This window comes from Phacochoerus africanus, chromosome 14 (assembly GCF_016906955.1).
Source record: "Phacochoerus africanus isolate WHEZ1 chromosome 14, ROS_Pafr_v1, whole genome shotgun sequence".
Taxonomy (NCBI): domain Eukaryota; kingdom Metazoa; phylum Chordata; class Mammalia; order Artiodactyla; family Suidae; genus Phacochoerus; species Phacochoerus africanus.
In genome coordinates this window covers 57,567,456-57,584,678 of record NC_062557.1, presented here as the reverse complement: position 1 = coordinate 57,584,678, position 17,223 = coordinate 57,567,456, and the positions used below count along the sequence as shown (strand labels likewise).

General features: G+C 53.4%; 1 protein-coding gene across 1 annotated transcript in view; it reads right to left on the bottom strand.

Moving 5' to 3' along the window:
* The window catches only part of HS3ST3B1 (heparan sulfate-glucosamine 3-sulfotransferase 3B1), a 42,592-nt gene extending 28,499 nt beyond the window's left edge, over positions 1 to 14,093 (bottom strand). Inside the window, exon 1 of the mRNA XM_047756934.1 lies at positions 13,080 to 14,093. Within this exon, the coding sequence (XP_047612890.1) occupies positions 13,080 to 13,639 (560 nt within the window). The 5' untranslated portion in view covers positions 13,640 to 14,093. The remainder of the gene's footprint in view (positions 1 to 13,079) is intronic.
* Positions 14,094 to 17,223: the final 3,130 nt, after the last annotated feature.

Here is a 17,223-nt window from a genome sequence, read left to right as displayed (position 1 = left end):
AGGATTCCGCAGGGGTGAGAAGCATCCTGATGCGGTGGGGGGGTGGGCAAACAGCTCCACCTGTCTTCTAGTGCCATCAGGCATCCCCCCCACCCCCCGGGGACAGCACGGAAAGGGAGCACTTACCTTTGAAAACAGACCTAAGCTTCTTGGAAAGCTGACCTGGAATTAGCCTGCGGAGGGAGCAGCAGTGACAGCCGACTAAAGAGGCTAAAGAGGTCGGTGGCAAGACCAGCTTGGAACCCTCCCCGAGCTTCAACATCAGCCACGCTGCCCAGGGTCCCTGATTCATCCGCGGTTCATTGGTGTTCTCGTCCCTTCCTTCCCTTTCATGGTGATCACCCCAGGAGCAAAGAGGGTGCAGGTTTGAAACGGTGTCCCAGTGGGGGCTGTATGGAGTCCAACTTCTGATCAGAAGGGGTGGCCAAAGTGTGCAGACAGAGCCCAGGGTCAGGGGGCAAACTCTTGAACTGCCAGTGACCTCACAGACCTGTTCTGATCATGTGCCGCATGTCGGCAGCCGACAAACACCACTCCTGGGTTATCAGTAGGTGCTGAATGAAAAGAGGATTCTGTGCTCAGCGGAGAAAAGTGCGATCAACACAACTGAGCAGATTTGGGGATTTTCCCTTTGGTTACAGTACTTATCAGGGCCTTTAGCATGCGAACGTGGAACCGTTTTTTTCTACACATCACCTATGAATCTTTCTAGAACCTTCTGTTTGCTGAAGAAACTTGAGACAGCGCATCTCAAACTGTGATCTGCAGACTACCAGCCAAGTGTCCTTGAGGAGATAAAGATAAGGCCTGAGAGTTAGCTCTAAAGCTGTTACTAAGCCACTTGATATTGCTATGAAGTCCCAAGGCCCTGATCAAGGAACCCACTGGGCCGGGGAGAGACCAGAGTGGGTGTTGATGCCAGAGAGATAAAGTGACTTGCTCAAAGCCACAAAGTGTCCACAGCAAAGAGCTGGCCCTAAGGGCTGCCCACAGGAGGCCACGTGGAAGAAGAGCCCATTACAGAACTAAAAAAAAATAAAAAATAGGAGTTCCCGTCGTGGCGCAGTGGTTAACGAATCCGACTAGGAACCATGAGGTTGCGGGTTCGGTCCCTGCCCTTGCTCAGTGGGTTAACGATCCGGCGTTGCCGTGAGCTGTGGTGTAGGTTGCAGACGCGGCTCGGATCCCGCGTTGCTGTGGCTCTGGCGTAAGCCAGTGGCTACAGCTCCGATTTGACCCCTAGCCTGGGAACCCCCATATGCCGCGGGAGCGGCCCAAGAAATAGCAGCAACAACAACAACAACAACAACAAAAGACAAAAAACACAAAAAAATAAAATAAAATAAAATAAAAAATAAAAATGTAATAATAGCATGCTATTGAAAGTGATTTGATGATGACGATTCTGATTCCACATGGTACCCAGCTAGCAGAGCTCTGCACATCCTCTCCCAGAATCCTTAATGAAAACTAAGTCCAAAAGAAAAAAAAAAAAAAACCCAGTGCCAACATCTGACCGGAATGTCCATGAGGACATTCAATCCTGAAACAGCACACATGAAAGAAGTGGGGGACAGGCTGCAGCTCCCCAGTGTCTGGCACTGACCCAGACCTGGGACCGGGCAGGTGACCAAGGAGTAACGCAGGTCAAGTGTGAGACACTAAGGGATGGTGGCGACTGTGTCCAAGGCAGGGGAGATGCCAGGGTTCACAGACGCAGCTGTTCTCCAGCTCCAGATCCCTCATCGGAAACAGGAAATCTGCATTAGTGTGAGAAATCTCTAAATCTGTCAATAATGGCGATGAACCCGCGGGTTTTTAAAACCCTGCAAATACTCACTCAAGGACTTCATTTCTATTAAGTCCAATGACAGGCAAATGAATCTGTGCTGGCAAAAGGCAGGACAGGGGTTACCCCTGGGAGGGGTCAGGGAGCATGAGTGTGGCTCTGGGGCCTTGGGACCTGCTGTTACATGTGGGGGTGGTGACTCTGTAAATCCATCAGGCTGCACCCCTCTGACTGGTACCCTTTTTTACAGGCATGCGAATATAAGTGTTCCTAGAAACAAACAGAGGCCAGATACATACGTAAAGTAATATGATGTCTGGACTTGCTTCAAATGATACAGAAACAGTGAGACCACAACACTTCCTGGCAATGCTGGAGGGAAGTCTTGGGCAAAGTAGAAATTAAGGCCACGCTGAGAGGTGGCTGAGCCCGTGGAATTCCTACAGATGCTGCGATTTCTCTGGAGTTCCTCCTCGTGTGTGTGGGGAGATGGATGAACTGGTGCTCGAAGGCAGAGGATGCCACTCACAAGGACCAGTGTGCTCTCGGGTCCTGGCACGAGGCAAGGGTGGTGAGCAGCGGCGTGGCCAGTTGCAGAGTGAGGGCCGTGTTCTTGGGCAGGTGGGGACTCGGTGGGCCAGGGCTGCTCTGTGATGAGACCTCCTCCTGCCAGCTGCTGGGGACAGTGCAAAACAGGGTGTCTGCACGGCGCACGGAGAGGGTGCTGGGGTGGTCAGGTGATGCAGTGATGAACAGGCCACAGGAAGGGAGTGGCAAGGGTTTCAGTATAATCCTCAGAAGTAAGAATCTGAGTGTCCTGGTCATGGAGGGCGGCTTCCAGAAACAGGGACGGAGAAGGGACAGGACAGCGAGTGAGGAAACAGGGGGAGGCTGAAGTCAGACGAGGAACCTCAAATCTACATCTTGTCCCTGGAGAAATGGGAGGGGCCGGCTGGTGCAGGGGTGACCGGCCACCATCAATGCCGATGTCACTGCACAGTGATGGGGCTGATGCGTGAGTGTGGGGAGCCAAAGGGAACGTCTGGACAGAACAAGAAAAACATAGGATTTGGGGGATTCTTGTATACAGAAAAGTCTATGTTTGGAGGGGGAAAGAAACAACAGAAGACACAGGCCTTAAACTGGTCCCTAAGGAAGGTCAGGTCGAATTTCAGCCACGGAGACAGGCTCCAAGTTGTGGACTCTGAGGGGCCCTCGGGGAGGCACTGGCTTCCAGAGGCTGAGCCACCTACCCATCCAGCTGTGTGACCTCAGGCCATCTCCACTGCAGAATGGGGCAAATGACACGGAAAGTGTCACTGCCAAGAAGAAAGGAGCCTGGCCACTGGCCTGCACACTGCAGGGCTCCCTCACTAAGGCGGAGCCATTTTTTCCCCTACTGCATCACCAAGCAACCGACATCCCCCTCCTTCCTCTCCTTAGCTCTCTCTGGAACGTTCCTGGAGGAGTCAAACACAGAATCACATTTCTTTTTCTCCTTACCATGGTTTTCAGTATTAGTGGCTTAGCAGATCTCATGATTTTTTTCAACCGGTGCTGGACTTGTTTTGAGGGCTTTTTGAGCCTGAAGATTTTAGTTCACCAACTAACACAGACCCCTCAAGGACAAGTTCATGCCTTGTGTACTTCCTCAAGGCCTCAAGTACTTCCTGAAAGTGCTCTTGATAAAAGTAAATGCTCAGGCAGGGCAGCTTTAGGGCCGTGATACTATTTTTTTTTTTTTCTTTTTTAAGGGCCGCACCTGCAGCATATGGAGGTTCCCAGGCTAGGGGTCCAACTGGAGCTGCTGCTGCCAGACTATACCACAGCCATGGCAATGCCCAGATCTGAGCTGAGTGTGAGAACTACACTGCAGTTCACGGCAACGCTGGATCCTTTAACCCACCGATTGAGGTCAGGGACCGATCCTACATCATCATGGATACTAGTCAAGTTCTTAACCCGCTGAGCCGTAGTGGGAACTCCCCATAATATTATTTTGCACCACACTCTAATGATGGAAATGTGTCATCACATTTTTGTCAAAAGCCAGAAACGGTGTGACATCAGGAGGGAACCCTAATGTAAACTGTGGATTTGGAACCACAGTGAAGGGTCAACACAGGTCCATCAACGGGGACAAACGTGTGACTCTGGGGCTGCAGGCTGATGGCGGCAGGGCGCTGTGTCTGTGTGAGGGCAAGGCATACGTGGGAACCCTTATCTTTTCACTCAGTTTTGCTGTGAGTCTAAAACTGCTCTAAAAAACAAAGTTAGCATATTTTTAAAAAGGGCTCGACAAATCTTGCTGGAGAGAATCGGTCAACACAATTCTAAGAACGTATTATTTATTCATTGATCGTACGAAAAGACTTATAATGGTCTCCTTTCACAAACATCATATCACTTATTTGTGGACTCTAAATACAATGCAACTGAACCTATTTACAAAACAGAAAGAGACTCACATACATAGAAAAAAAACCTTATGGTTACCAAAGTGGAAGAGAGAAATTAGTTTCAGATTAACATACGCACAGGACTGTATATAAAACAGGTAAATAACAAGGACCTACTGTGGACACAGGGAACTCTACTCCATGTCTTGGAAGACCTATAAGGGAAAATAATCTGAGAAAGAATATAGATAGATGTATACCTGAATCACTTTGCTGTACACCTGAAACTAATACAGCATTGTAAATTATACCTCATTAGAAAGAAAGAAAGAAAGAAAGAAAGAAAGAAAGAAAGAAAGAAAGAAAGAAAGAAAGAGAGAAAGAGAGAGAGAGAGAAAGATGGTTACCTTTCCTTTCCCCCATTAAGTATTTCAGATCAATGACAAATGATGAGAGTGTCCTGCCTTCTTCCCCGGCCGCTGCCCCCCTCATCTTGGGCATCTGTAAAAGCTTCTCTCTGGGAACGAGATGGTTACTTCTTTGTGTTTCTGTATTAACAGGCAGCACCAGCATATGCTAAGTGTCTGGAGACTGGAAAAAGCAGACTGCAGGGCACGGGGGACCCAAGGCACAGCACCCCTGAGAGGAATGGCTAGGTTGAAGCTGGACCCCTTTCCCACCAGACAGGCCAGCACAGGGAAGGAGGGGCCTTTCAGCTGGGGGAAGTGGGGGGAGGCACCCGGAGGGATCTGGGGGCCAATGACTGTTCTCTAATTGTTGGCAGAGTGTCTTGTCTTCCCCAGGGAGACTAATGCATGCCTGGACCAAATCCTACATTTCCTCAACATCTCATGCAGCAATAAGCCATGTCCTAAGTGAGCTTCCTGATCTTTTAAGGCAGGTCACCTCCTGCACCTCTGCAAAGACTTCCAGAAGACTAGGGTGCCTCGTCCAACTGCACAACAGATTTCTCAGCCCCATGTGTAAAAGCCCTTCCCAACAGGCACCTTTTTAGGGCTGATTCTGCCTGGACAGCACTAGGGGTGGGTCAGCTTGTAAGTGTCCCCTCAGCCCTATCCCCCGCAGGCTGGGGGAGCAGAAAGAGGGCCTCCAGTTCGCCCTGGGGCCCTTCCTTCCCCTCTGGGTAGGAGCAGCTGAGGCTCTGGGCACAGGGGCAGAGGGAGGGAGGGCGCCATGGGAGGGAGGGCGGGGGTGGGCTGGGGACCACCCCTTGGTGTCAGTCCAGCAGAGACTAGGAAATGGGAGGGGGGGCGGCTGAGAATTATTTGCTTTTCCCTGCCCTCTTCTCTTTATCAGTGTCTTTCTCACTTTTTCTTTTCATCCTGTCACCTAACGGATCACATTATGGAAATGAACCTATTTTTGGTTAACTACTGAAATTCGCTGAACCGCATTTTAAGTACCCCTTATAGAAGTGGGTGAATTGAGGATTATGTATTTCTTTCCCGCAAAGAGAAAAAGGTTAGGTGTGGGAGCGGGGCGGAGGGAGAAAGAACAGAAACATGCTGAATGAAAATGGATCCCATCCACTTCCTTGCCAAAATAACGCCCTAGAAAGGCAAAGTTTCCACGTTAGGCTCTGAAGAATTCATTCATTCAAACCCACGTCGGACGCCGCGGATGCAAGGAAGGAGAGAGTCCGATTCTATCCTCTACGCTCCACCCAACAGAGACAAATATCCAGAGAAGAGACAGAGATCTGCAGATAAGCCCGGCTAGGAAAGCCGCTCAGAACCCCCGCGGCTCCTAGAGAAAGGATGCTCAGCAGCCTGGAGCCTGGCCGGGCCCTGGCAGGGAGAGCCCTCTGCCCGCCCCCCCGGGCGGGGCCATCACTCGGGCAGGCTGTCATTGGTCTCCCGGCAGCCGCTCGGACCAATCAGCGCGGGCTGGGCCCGCCCGCGACCCGCTCTGCGAGCGCCAGACGCTCCGCCCAGCTGCGCCCAACAGGTGAGGCGGGAGAGCAGCGCTCTGCTAGTCACGTGGCCGCAGCCGGCGACCCGCGGGGCGGAGGGGCAGCCGGGCCGGCCGCTGGCCCCGCCCCCGACACGAGGCGGCGCCGCCATCTGCCTCCTCGGACTACAGGCGGGGGTCTCGTGTGACCTCGGGGCCGAGCTGACTCGTCCCTGAGGCCGACTGGCCGCGGAGCCGCTCCCCGTGTCCCTGGCTGCGCGCAGGGCGCCCTTCCAGGCTGGGGGACCGCGCGAGCGCCCCACGGGCTGCCGGAGAGCGAAGACGTGGCACGTCGGGCTGGCCGGGCCATGTTGGACACTTCTGTCACCAGACCTCCCCTCCTGCCCCCCATCATTCACTCAAGAGTGCGTGAAAAATCTGCTTCTGTATCTCCTCCCCATGTGTGGGTGGTTTTTTTTTTTACTCCCCATTTGTTGCCCCAAGCTCATATTGCCCAGAACAATCTTTCAGCATTTGGTGGGTTGCTAAGCAGGTGTAACCCTGTTAAGTATGGTGGGGCAAAGATTTGGGGGAAGAAACAGGGATTCTGAGTCATACGCCCTCAAGTTGCTTGATACGCACAGGAGGAATCATTCACCATTTAGTCAAAGGGGCTTAAAAGAAGTGACCCCTTGGCCAAAAAAAAGTCTAGCTTAGGCTGAAATAGAATCTTCAAAATCAGAGTCTTATTTTAACACATTTGCTATATTTGGAAGAAAAATATTTTATTCCAGAAGTTATCTGTTCTGTAACAGAAGTATTAAATCCACAAGGAATATAAGCGTGTGTATACACTCATACATGTTTTTAAAGTGGAGGTAGAAAATATAAATGCCTCGCTGGCAGTGTTCTGTAACCAGCTCGCTCTTCACAGATCTGGACTCACAGTTTTTAAAAGCATCTCTCCTTGGAAGGCAACACACTGCATTTTGGCTTTGCTACTTAAAATGCTTCATCCATGACACAGTTTTTAATACCCCAGTAACTTAGGCTATTTTTAATATTTTTCAAGTCACAGAAATGTGTATTTAAAGGAAGAATTTCAGATACAATATAAAGGACAATAATGCCACTCACCTATGTGCAGAGAAAATTAGTGGAGGGTTTTATTAGCACCCATTTTAAGCCAGTCTCTGGGCTAGAATGAAAATTATTTACTGTCATATTAGTACTCTCGTAATTGCTCCTCACATCCTAAACTGTTCCCCAAATCTAAAATCAGAAAGAGAAAGCAACATAGGCTAACATCAGTTTTATTTGATGTTAGTTTTATTTTGGTATAATTTGAGAGGAATAGGAGGGTTCTAGCAAGGTTATCTTATAAATATAAATATGTATTTTAAAGTTCCATGCTCTATTGTTGAGTAGTTTTCAAAAATATCAGTATCTCATTTCTTTTCGGTCATGGTAAATGTTTTCATTTGAGGTAGGCAGCATCTTGTATTCATTACCCTTGAAAATACGCCACATGCTTGGGGAATTCATTTTACTGGGATTCCTGACCATCCCAACAGCCAAGCACTGAAATTTCCCTTACTGTCTGAAATCACTGGCTGTTAAAAGAGGTAGCACCCTATTTGGAACTAAGTCTATTCACAGCAAAAGAAGTGCTCATTATGCTGTGCCTTTAGAGTGGGCATTTTGTGTTTCTGTCAATCAGCTTCATTTCCATGTTCATAGAGTTGAGAGCATAACGTATTCAAAAACTACTAACAGAGAAAGCAGTGGGCACGAATTTCAATCCTGAAGCTTCAAATAAATGGCACTTCCCTGATTCATAACACAAGCCGACTGGTGAATTTCTTTTTTATTTTTATTTTTTAATCCCTGGTGTGCATTTCATTCTAAATAGGTACATCGGCATATACGTTTGGAATAAAGTTTTGTGACGGTGATTTTTCAAAATATCTTAAAGTTTTTCTTCAGACAAAAATAAAAACACCAAACCAGAAAAAAAAAAAAAAAACCAGAAGTTATGTCAAGTCACTTCAAAATGTCCAGTAACACAACTTTAGCTGGAGAAAAGTAACTTTCATAAATATTAGTCTATATTAAATTATGAATTTTCAATAGTCAGCCTCCAATAAGACAGCAAATTAGTCAAATTGCAGTCTTCTATTTTGATAATTATTTTTTAAGATATGGACTGAAATCTAATTTTTAGAGACCTGTTCATAATAGCATATCATTTGGAAGATAGTAAGTGTAATTCAATTCATGCTGTTCAGCATTTTATTTACCTAAAACAAATAGGTTGCGATTTAATATTGACTATTTTATTAACTCAGAGCATCTGGGAAAACACTTATGATTAGGTTAATTTATGTTATATTTGCCCCTCAACTTGTAAAAGATTAATCAACCATTTTATGGTCTAATTTAGGTGCCTAATTGAAAACAGAGTCCAACACATGCTACTCTGTCTTGCTAATAAATCTTGACAGCTTTGTAACATGACGGTTTGTATTTCAAATTGTTGCATATACATGCAGATTTTTGATCTTCACCCAGCAGCTTGAAGTGAGTTGCATACTTGATTTAAACTCCTGGGCTGAGAAAATACAATTACTTCGAAAAGGATTATCCCCAATCAGATCTTATCTTCGGTTTCTCTTAAGGAAGGCAGAACCAGTCTTTGCCACCAAGTTTTTAGAAAAAGACTAGGAAAATAGAGCAGAGATCAGTTTTCTCAGCATTTGTTAAATTTAACATGTAGGGAAAATTGCTCTTTTCAGCTACTTGCTTTCCAGGCAGAGATTTCTGAAGCTCTGAGGTTTTAGATTCTCATTTTAAAGAAGTCTCCTCAAAGTGGTCTTCTGGTTAATATACACAAGTTTGCCCTCTTGCTTGATATTTCTTTAAATGAAGAAATTCATCCCAAGAGCTCTGGGGACATCTCATTTAACCCTATGTTCTCCCACATCTTTCAGCCTTAAAAAGGACACGTGGAAGAGAATACATGTAACTCTCAGTGGGGACACTGCTATGTTTTCTCAGTCTTTCTACTTGAGGATATTTTTGTTATTTTAATGACTCCATTGATTCTCACTGTCCTGTGCGGGCAAAGAATGGAAAGTACCCTAACGACGTCATTATCCTCACTCTAGTTATAAGCTAAAGTTGGATGTCCTCGATGTCCTGTTCAGAGCTGCTCTTCTTTTAAAGGGGATGACAAAGTGAGCAACCTTCACAGAGGTCACTGGAGCTGCAACAGAAACCTTTTTAAAAGAGAGAGAGAGAGAGAACAACCGCAACAGTTCAGGTTTGACCTCATCGTGTATCACCAGCATCATGTTTTCTCACTTGAGCAAGGGAGAATGGCACAGAGGGACCTCTGGAGCAGGACTACCTTGGTTGGTGTATCAGCATTGCCACTTTCTAGCCAGGAGACCTTGGGTCAGTTGCTTAACAGCTCTGTGCCTGTGTTTCCTCATCTGTAAAAGTACCTACTTCACAGGATCGTAATGAGGATTAAATTTGCTAATCCTGTTAAACTTGAAACAGTGCCTGGCACATAGGGAAAACATTTAGTAAGTATTACCTACCAGCGCTATTAACCCCCCCACACACACACTTTTTCCCATGTGACCACAGCATTAAAGCATCAGCTTAGTTTGCACAACCAAAAATGGAAAGAAGAGTCAAGATGGGAAAGGAATTCCTGCCTCTATAAAGTCTAAGGAATACTTCTATATTTAAAAATAATAATAATTACACAATATTTGGCTAACTTAAATCCCAGAGGTCATTAAAATCTGTGACAATCTGCCAAACTTAAGCCAAATCATTAAGACACCCCTGGTAACCTAAGGTAAGGGCGGGTTTCACCAGAAGTTCCGATCAACCCCGGGCGCCTCATAAGCACCTGCTTTCAGAGGCCCGATTCAAGAGTGAGTTGAATAATGAACTGGAAAAGTAAACCCAAAAGAGTTTTCATCACAGACACGTTTGTTTTTTTCGCAGCGGTTGAGGCAGCGGCAAACCTCCCGTCCTCTGGCCGGTGGCCGGTGGCAGGTCGGCTCCACGTGGCCACTACGTGGGCTCCATCCTACCAGGAACCCTCCTGTTGAGGCTGATGGCATCTCACTCAGCCACGTGGAAAGAACTGCAATCTACTTGGGAGGCTCCAAGCAAACCCGCTCAGGCCCAGAGTTACTGGTTAGGCCCTTAGCTGGTCTGTGTATCAGTCGATAAAATCCAACAACCACTCGCTCAGACACAGCCAAGACTTCCTTCTCCGACCCGCTACGATGCTGACCTTCGGATTCAGCCATCGTGCCTGCAGTTTAACCCCTTCAAAATGTCTCCGTGCCTTCAAAATGTCTCCCTGCTCTCCTATTTTCTAGCTTTGAGGATTTGTTTTAACCACCTGTTTCTGAACTCCAACTCTGGCTAATTATTATTTATACTCTTCCCCAATCTGCTGCCTGATTGCACAGACGGAGCGGGCGGCCCAGGAGCGCGCCTCTGGCGAGCGGCAGAGCTGGGCCTGGCACACGGAACTCCGGAGGGAGTGGGTGGTGAACGGTGCCCCCTGGAAACCAGATTTTAGCAAAAAATCTCCTAGGTCAGCTTCTTCTCCCAGTGTGGTCTGTTTTCAAAGTTAACGGCCACCATCAAAATAATTCAGTCCACACATTTGCCTAGACACCCGGAACATTCCAAATTAATTTAAAAGTTTTGACTGAGCAGGGGATTTAAAAGATTCTCTTTTTTTCCCCTTTGAGGGGAAAAAAAAAAAAAAAAGATCCACCTACCCTGCGGCCACGCCCGGCGGGGCGAGCTGCTGCGTTTGCAGTTCGCTGGTCCCGCCGCGCGCTCCGCGGTGTCACCGCTTGGGCCTCCCGGGCGGGGTGAGTCCTGCTGGTCAGTGTAGAGAGGTGGCTCGGGACGAGGATGCACTTCCCGACCCGGCGGCCCGGCCAGGCCCGGGGGCCTCCCAAGCCCAGCCTCCCCGCTGGCCGCTCGCACGGCGGGCCCGGGCGCTGATCCTGCCCGAAGCTCCCGGGCAGCGCTCCCTGCCGCAGGCGCGCGGCCAGCCTTTCCAGCGCGACTTCAGCGTTTTTGAGTCAATCAAAAGGAACCGGGCAGGAGGACGGCGGCCGCCCGGCAGGTTGTGGGCATCTTCCTATGGGGATTTCCACAGCCCGCCCCAGGTGCTTCTAGAACCGCCCGACGTTAAGGATTCAGTTCTTTTCCGGCCGGTCCCTCCCAGCCCGGATCCCGGCGCGTCCGATCTCAGAAAATCCCGGGCTGCCTCCGGCCTCCGGTGGCTTCTACCCGAAGGGACGCTAGTTACAGCCCGCCACCCCCGCGCCCGAAATCGGCACGCCAGGGGGAGGAGGAGGGGCGGTGGCAGAAGTAATGACAACAATACAATCGGTGACAATAGCTGGCAATTAGGCCCCCTGCCTGCCAGCCAGGCACCTGACCGCGCCGGCGCAGTTGCTCCTCCCCAGCGCAGGAGAACCGTGCTGCCCACTGCCCAGATGAGAGCACTGAGACCCGCGCGACCAGGGAGCTGCGAGGGCTGGGTCGTGCATCCGGGTCAGGGGATCCAGAGCCCCTGTGCGCAACAACCGGTGGCCAGGGCCCGGGGACGGTAGAAAGGGCTGGCTGTCACGGCTGGCTAAACCTCGAGACTTGGGCAACTCCGGACAATAATAAAAACATGAGGACAAAAGGGAGGGGGAGGGCGAGGCTGGGAAGAGAGCGGTTTTAATCCGCTCGGTCAGCCCCCTTTTATCTTCCAACCTCTCCCGGTTCCCAAAGCGGGGATGGGGGCAGGGAATGGGGTTCAGTGTGGCTCTCCCTTTTTGTTTTCCGAAGTCTCCAGCCTCCGGGAGGCTAATTGGGCCTGGAGGGGTGCCTGGGACACGAGGGAGTCAGGCTGGTAGGGGTTGGAGCGGGGGAAGGGATGGGAGCCAGTGGCCAGGCCCCGGGTTGGCGACGAGATTTCCGAAGGGCTGGAGTCTGGACCGCCTGCCCACCCGCGCCTCACCGGAAACTCGGCCAATCCAACAGTTCACCCTAAAGACTCCAGGAAGCCTTGGGCAGAGGTCGTGGTTATGCCCCCGGGGGGCCGCTGTCTCTTTGGAACCCGACCCCCACACAACTCGACCCGAGAACTGAGTTTCCCGAAGCCCCGAGCTCTGGGCAACCCGCATTTCCCAATCAATGGCCCCAAATATTCTTCGCACCGCACGTGTCGAGGGCCCGCGGGGACCCACGTCCCCGCCCCGGCTCTCTCGGCACCGGCCCGGGGGGCGGAAGCGGGCGGCCGGGACCGCGGCGCGGGGAAGCCTTCAGAGCCGCGCGCCTCCCGCCGGCTGCAGTGCGCGCCTTTGCCCGACAGGGACCAGCACAGCTCCACGCGCCGCGCCCGCCCGGGCCGCCCGCCCGAGCCCCGGCCGCTCGCCCGCGAAGCCGGTCTGCGAGCGAGCAGACGCCCCGCGGCCTCCGCCCCCACCCGGTCCCCATCTGGGCAGCAGAAGCTGCTCTGGGAGTTGGTCCCGGGGCGGCGACGGCGACCGGCGGGGCGCAGACGCTCCCGGACCCGAGCGGAAACGCCGGCCGGATTCGTCTGGCACGGAGCCGCAGTTAGACGTCCCGGTCGCTGCGCCCCACGCCCGCCCCTTCTTTGAGGAGGGACCGCCAGGTTCGGACTAGGGCGCTGGGGGCCCCTGACCCGCCAGAGCGCTTCCAGAAGTTTCTCCTCCCGGCTGTGGAGAGCGCGGCGCCCGGCGCACCCGGCACCGCGCTGAGGGCCAGCGCCGCGCGGCCGAGGCGCGGCCCCTCCCCGGCCCCGGGGGTGCCAAGCTGGGCCCTGTCACCTCCCCCAGCACGTGCCGCGTCTCGCCCCTCTCCCCGTCGCGCTGGACGCCAGCGGCCCCGGCCCAGGCCTTGCCTGGGAAACTCACCGGTACCAGGCGAGGCCCTTGTCGTAGCTGCGGTCGAAGAAGTGGGGCTCGGCGCCCACGGCGCGCACGTCGGGGTGCACGCGCAGGAACTCGAGCAGCGCCCGCGTGCCGCCCTTCTTCACGCCGATGATGATGGCCTGCGGCAGCTGCTTGCTCCCGGACCCGCTGAAGAAGGTGGAGATGGAGCTGGGGGAGTCCGGCGCCTCAGGACTCTGCTCCTCTTGGCTCGCGGCGCCCTCGGCCGTCTCCCCGCCAGCAGCCAGCGGGGTGGCTGGCGCCGCCGGGAACCGCTGCCTCAGGGGAGGCCCGACGGAGCCCGCGGCCAGGGCCGGCGGGGCGTGGGCGGCGCGGGACCCCGAGCCCAGCAGCAGCAGCCCCGGCGCGGCGGCGCACGAGCCGGCGCACGAGTACAGGAACATGTAGAGCCAGATGCAGAGCATGGCGAAGAGCAGCGCGAGCTTCCTCCTCACCGGCGGCGGGGGCGGCGGCGGCGGCTGCTGCTGCAGGAGCCGGCCGGGGGCATCGAGGCAGGATCGGCCGCCGCTCAGGCGCTGCCCCATGCGCTGCCCGCGGGCGCGGCGAGGGGCATGGCTCAGCACATGGCGCGGGTCCCGCCGGAGCAGTGAGCGCAGAGAGGGTTCCCTGGACGCCGGGTGGTTGGGCTTATTGCCCCCGCGCGCCGGCGGCCGCCGCTGCTGCTGCTTCTGCGGCTGCTCTTCCCCAGGTGGCGGCGGCAGCTGTAGCGGCGGCGGTTTTTGACATGTTGCCCTGAGGAGCCGCAACTGGAACGAAAGTCGGGCGGCGGCAACTGCTGGCCGGGGGCTGCTCCTGTGGCGCGACGCCGCGCTCGGGGCCAGCAGAGCACCGCACCCCCGCGCCCTGGTCCCTCCACACGGTGCGCACCGCACGGCCGCTCGCCGGGGCTGCCTCCTCGCGGTCCAGAGAACTGAGCCCTGAGCGCAGCCCCGGCGCTTCCCCGCGGAGGCTGAGAAGAACTGCGCAGGAAGAGAGCCGCGGACCGAGGCAGAGTGGGCGGGCCCGGCCACCTGGAGTGACAGGTCTCTCCACCTACCAGAACCCCGGAGCGCCATGCAAATCCAGCAGCTTCGCTGAGGGTAAAGCAGCCAACCAGCTCCCAGAACGTGGGGGTGTGGAAAGGATTTGGGGCGGTGGAAAGCAGTCAGGGGTTTCTATTGGCTGAGAGATAAGGGGGGCTCAGAGGGGCGGAGCCAGAGGCTGGTGACAGCAGCAGCTGGTAGGAAGGACGCAAGAGACCCAACGAGGGGAGATCACCGACCCTCCGGGCGCTGCGCTCCAGGTCCTGAACTCACTTCCGCGCTCGCTCCCCAGGAGCTAGTCTTGGATGCAGTTGCCCGTGTGTGGGGATGTGAGTCCCCATCCAGATGTTTCACGGGCGGAATCATGGTGTGCCTGTTAGAAATAGGAAGGACAGTCGAGGAGCGAGAGGCGGGCCGGAGATGCCCGCCCACTCCACGCCCGGACTCCAAGGGGGGCCCTTCCGGGACTGGCACCGGTTTAGGAAGTTTAAGTGGAAATCGCTGTCAGCTTGCTTGCTTGCTTGCTTGCTTTATTTATTTATTTATTTATTTATTTATTTATTTATTTATTTATTTATTTATTTATTTCCTTCCTTCTTTGCCAGAATTTGATCTCCCTCTCCTTCTCCCTCTCTTGCTGCCTGTTAAAGGCGGTCGGTGTTAACTATCTTTAGAAAAAATTCTTCTCTCGCTTCCCAAACTGCTGAGGAAAGAGACATCAACACAGGGGTAAAGGCTGGGGAAAAGTTTTCTGGTCGAAAAGTGAGTGTGAAAGTCACGTGTAGAAAGTTTTGTCCGGATATGTGTGTGTTGGAGACGTGAGGTGAAAACAATGCTCCCACACCCTTCCCCTGAATAAATATCAAAACCAACATTCACCTTCATTTAGGAGATGGTTTGATTTGCAGGACCCGTTACACGAATTATTAGGTGGTGTTTTTTCCCAGCGGTGTTGTTTTCTAAGTCAAACGTCAAGCCCAGAGCAAATCGATCCTTGAGTGGCACTTAACAAAGTCCACTCCAAGCCGCTCTCCCGGGTTCTCCTCCGCAAAGTGACCTGCCCTAGTGTGGCGGGGGCTGCATTCTTGCCCCGCGTTCCGGTAGGAAGCTCCGGTGCTCAAATTCACCCCGGTGGCACTCAGGAAGCTCTAGATGCCGGCCCCCCGGACTCGGCCCGGCCAGCGGGCCTCCCACGCCAGGCCCCGTGCGGCTCCGGGACAAAACGATCCTTCCGATCCCGACCCCCGCGCGGCCCCCGGCTGAGCGCAGCCCCGGCTGCCTTCCCCAGTTCGCGCGGGCGGACGGCGGAACCGCCGAGCCCGGTCCCCCTGCCGTGCTGTCCCTGTGCACCTCGCTCTCCTCCCGAGGAAGTGTCCCAAGTCCCCGCCCGGGTCTAGCCCCTCTCGGCTGGGTACACACCGAGAAAGCCCGTCGGCCCGGAGCACCTCAGGCTCGAAAGCGTGCGGGGAGATCGGGGACCGAGACCCGGGATCGTTAGGGTGACCCTGCGTCCTCCACGGGGTCCCCGCGCCCAGCTGTGCTCCACAGGACCTCCTTGTAGCGCCTGAGCCTAAGACTTTTCCTCCAGAGTGGCTGAGGAGAAATAATTTAGGGAGCAGATTTCAGTCTCTTCCAGCTATATTTACGGAGAGAAGTTCTTTCCAGCAGGCTTCCCTCTTCTTCAGAAGCGACTTATTCACCCTTAGTTTTTAATTAAATTATTATTAATTTATTTTAAACTTCTAAAGCATGACAATACATTTCTGAGTATTAACTTGACTGTTGTTGTTTGGTTTGTTTTGGAAAAGTGAGAAAGAAAATGCTAGTGTCTCTTAAAGGTTTCTTCAAATTCACCTTATTTTGGGGGGAAGTGAAGTCACAGTCTCCGGTCTTGAGGCAGCTTTGAGTTTGTTGACTTCTGTGGATTTGAGGGGAGAGTGGTGGTGGTATGTGATTTGCGCGCGTTCAGGCGAATTGTAGCTCCCATGCGGCTTAACTTGGGGCCTGCTGGGTATGAGTTTAAAAAAAAAAAAAAGGATAATAAAAATGGCCCCTGTCCCTGAGGTTAGCAAAGTTCAGGGATAAAAAAACAATTTTTATTTTCAGAGCTTGTCGGCCGGATATATTTAGGCCTTTTTTTCCGGGGGTGCGGAGGGAGGGAGGGAAGGATTGAGAGCAAAGACGTGGGCGTAGGAAACCGGCGAGGGAGTTCCGCCGAGGCCAGAGCCCCCGGGCCAAGTCGCCGCCAAGTCCACCGAGCGATGGGCAGCACGCAGAGCTGGGTTCTGCCGCCCGAGGTCCGCCGTGACCCGGGTCTGAGCCGCACCGTTAAGCAAGGGTGGGCGGGCCTGGCCTTTCCACCCACTCGGCTGGTCTGCCCGCTGCGCTTGGGAGCCCAAACACGCGCCCTGAAATCCCTAGATGCGGGGGCCGCTTCAGGCTCGGCCCTATGACAAAGCCATCTCCCGCTTTTTCCCATTCTGCGGATGCGGAAGGCGAGGTCAACCTGCACGGGGCCGGGGGCGGGGCTGACCGGGAGCCCAGTTTGAGCCCCCCTTAACCACTGCTCAGTAGTACGGGGTGCGCCACTGGGGCAGCCTGGCCTCAGCAAAACGCGGCCACCCAGACGAGGAAGGTTTCCTTGGATAAACTCATTCAAAAGCTTTGCCGTCGGGAAACCTAGAAAGGAGCGTACTGAAGTGCAGCACACCCCGGAGGTTTGAGCTTTCTTTTGGTTGGTCTGTCGCGCTTGCCTAGTGGCCTCTGACCGTCTAACGTGGCGGGAGCCGGTCTCCCTTAGAAACGCACAGGCCGCCCCAGAAGCCCTCTCCTGTCCCTCTTTTCCTAGGTCCTGCTGCCTGCCACCCACTGTGCGACCCCACTCTCTCTGGCCCTAAAATTTTCCATCTGTAAAGTGGGGGGGGGGTCCTGAGCCGAAAGATCCCCCCCCCGCCCCATCGTTTCCGCCTCTGGAAGAAGGATCTCTGGTCCGGGCCTCCAGCCTCTGCCACTCCCCACCCCCACCCCCATCCCGGGGCCAGGCCCACCTCTGCTGTCGCAGAGGCCGCACTTCCTGGGCCGCCTAA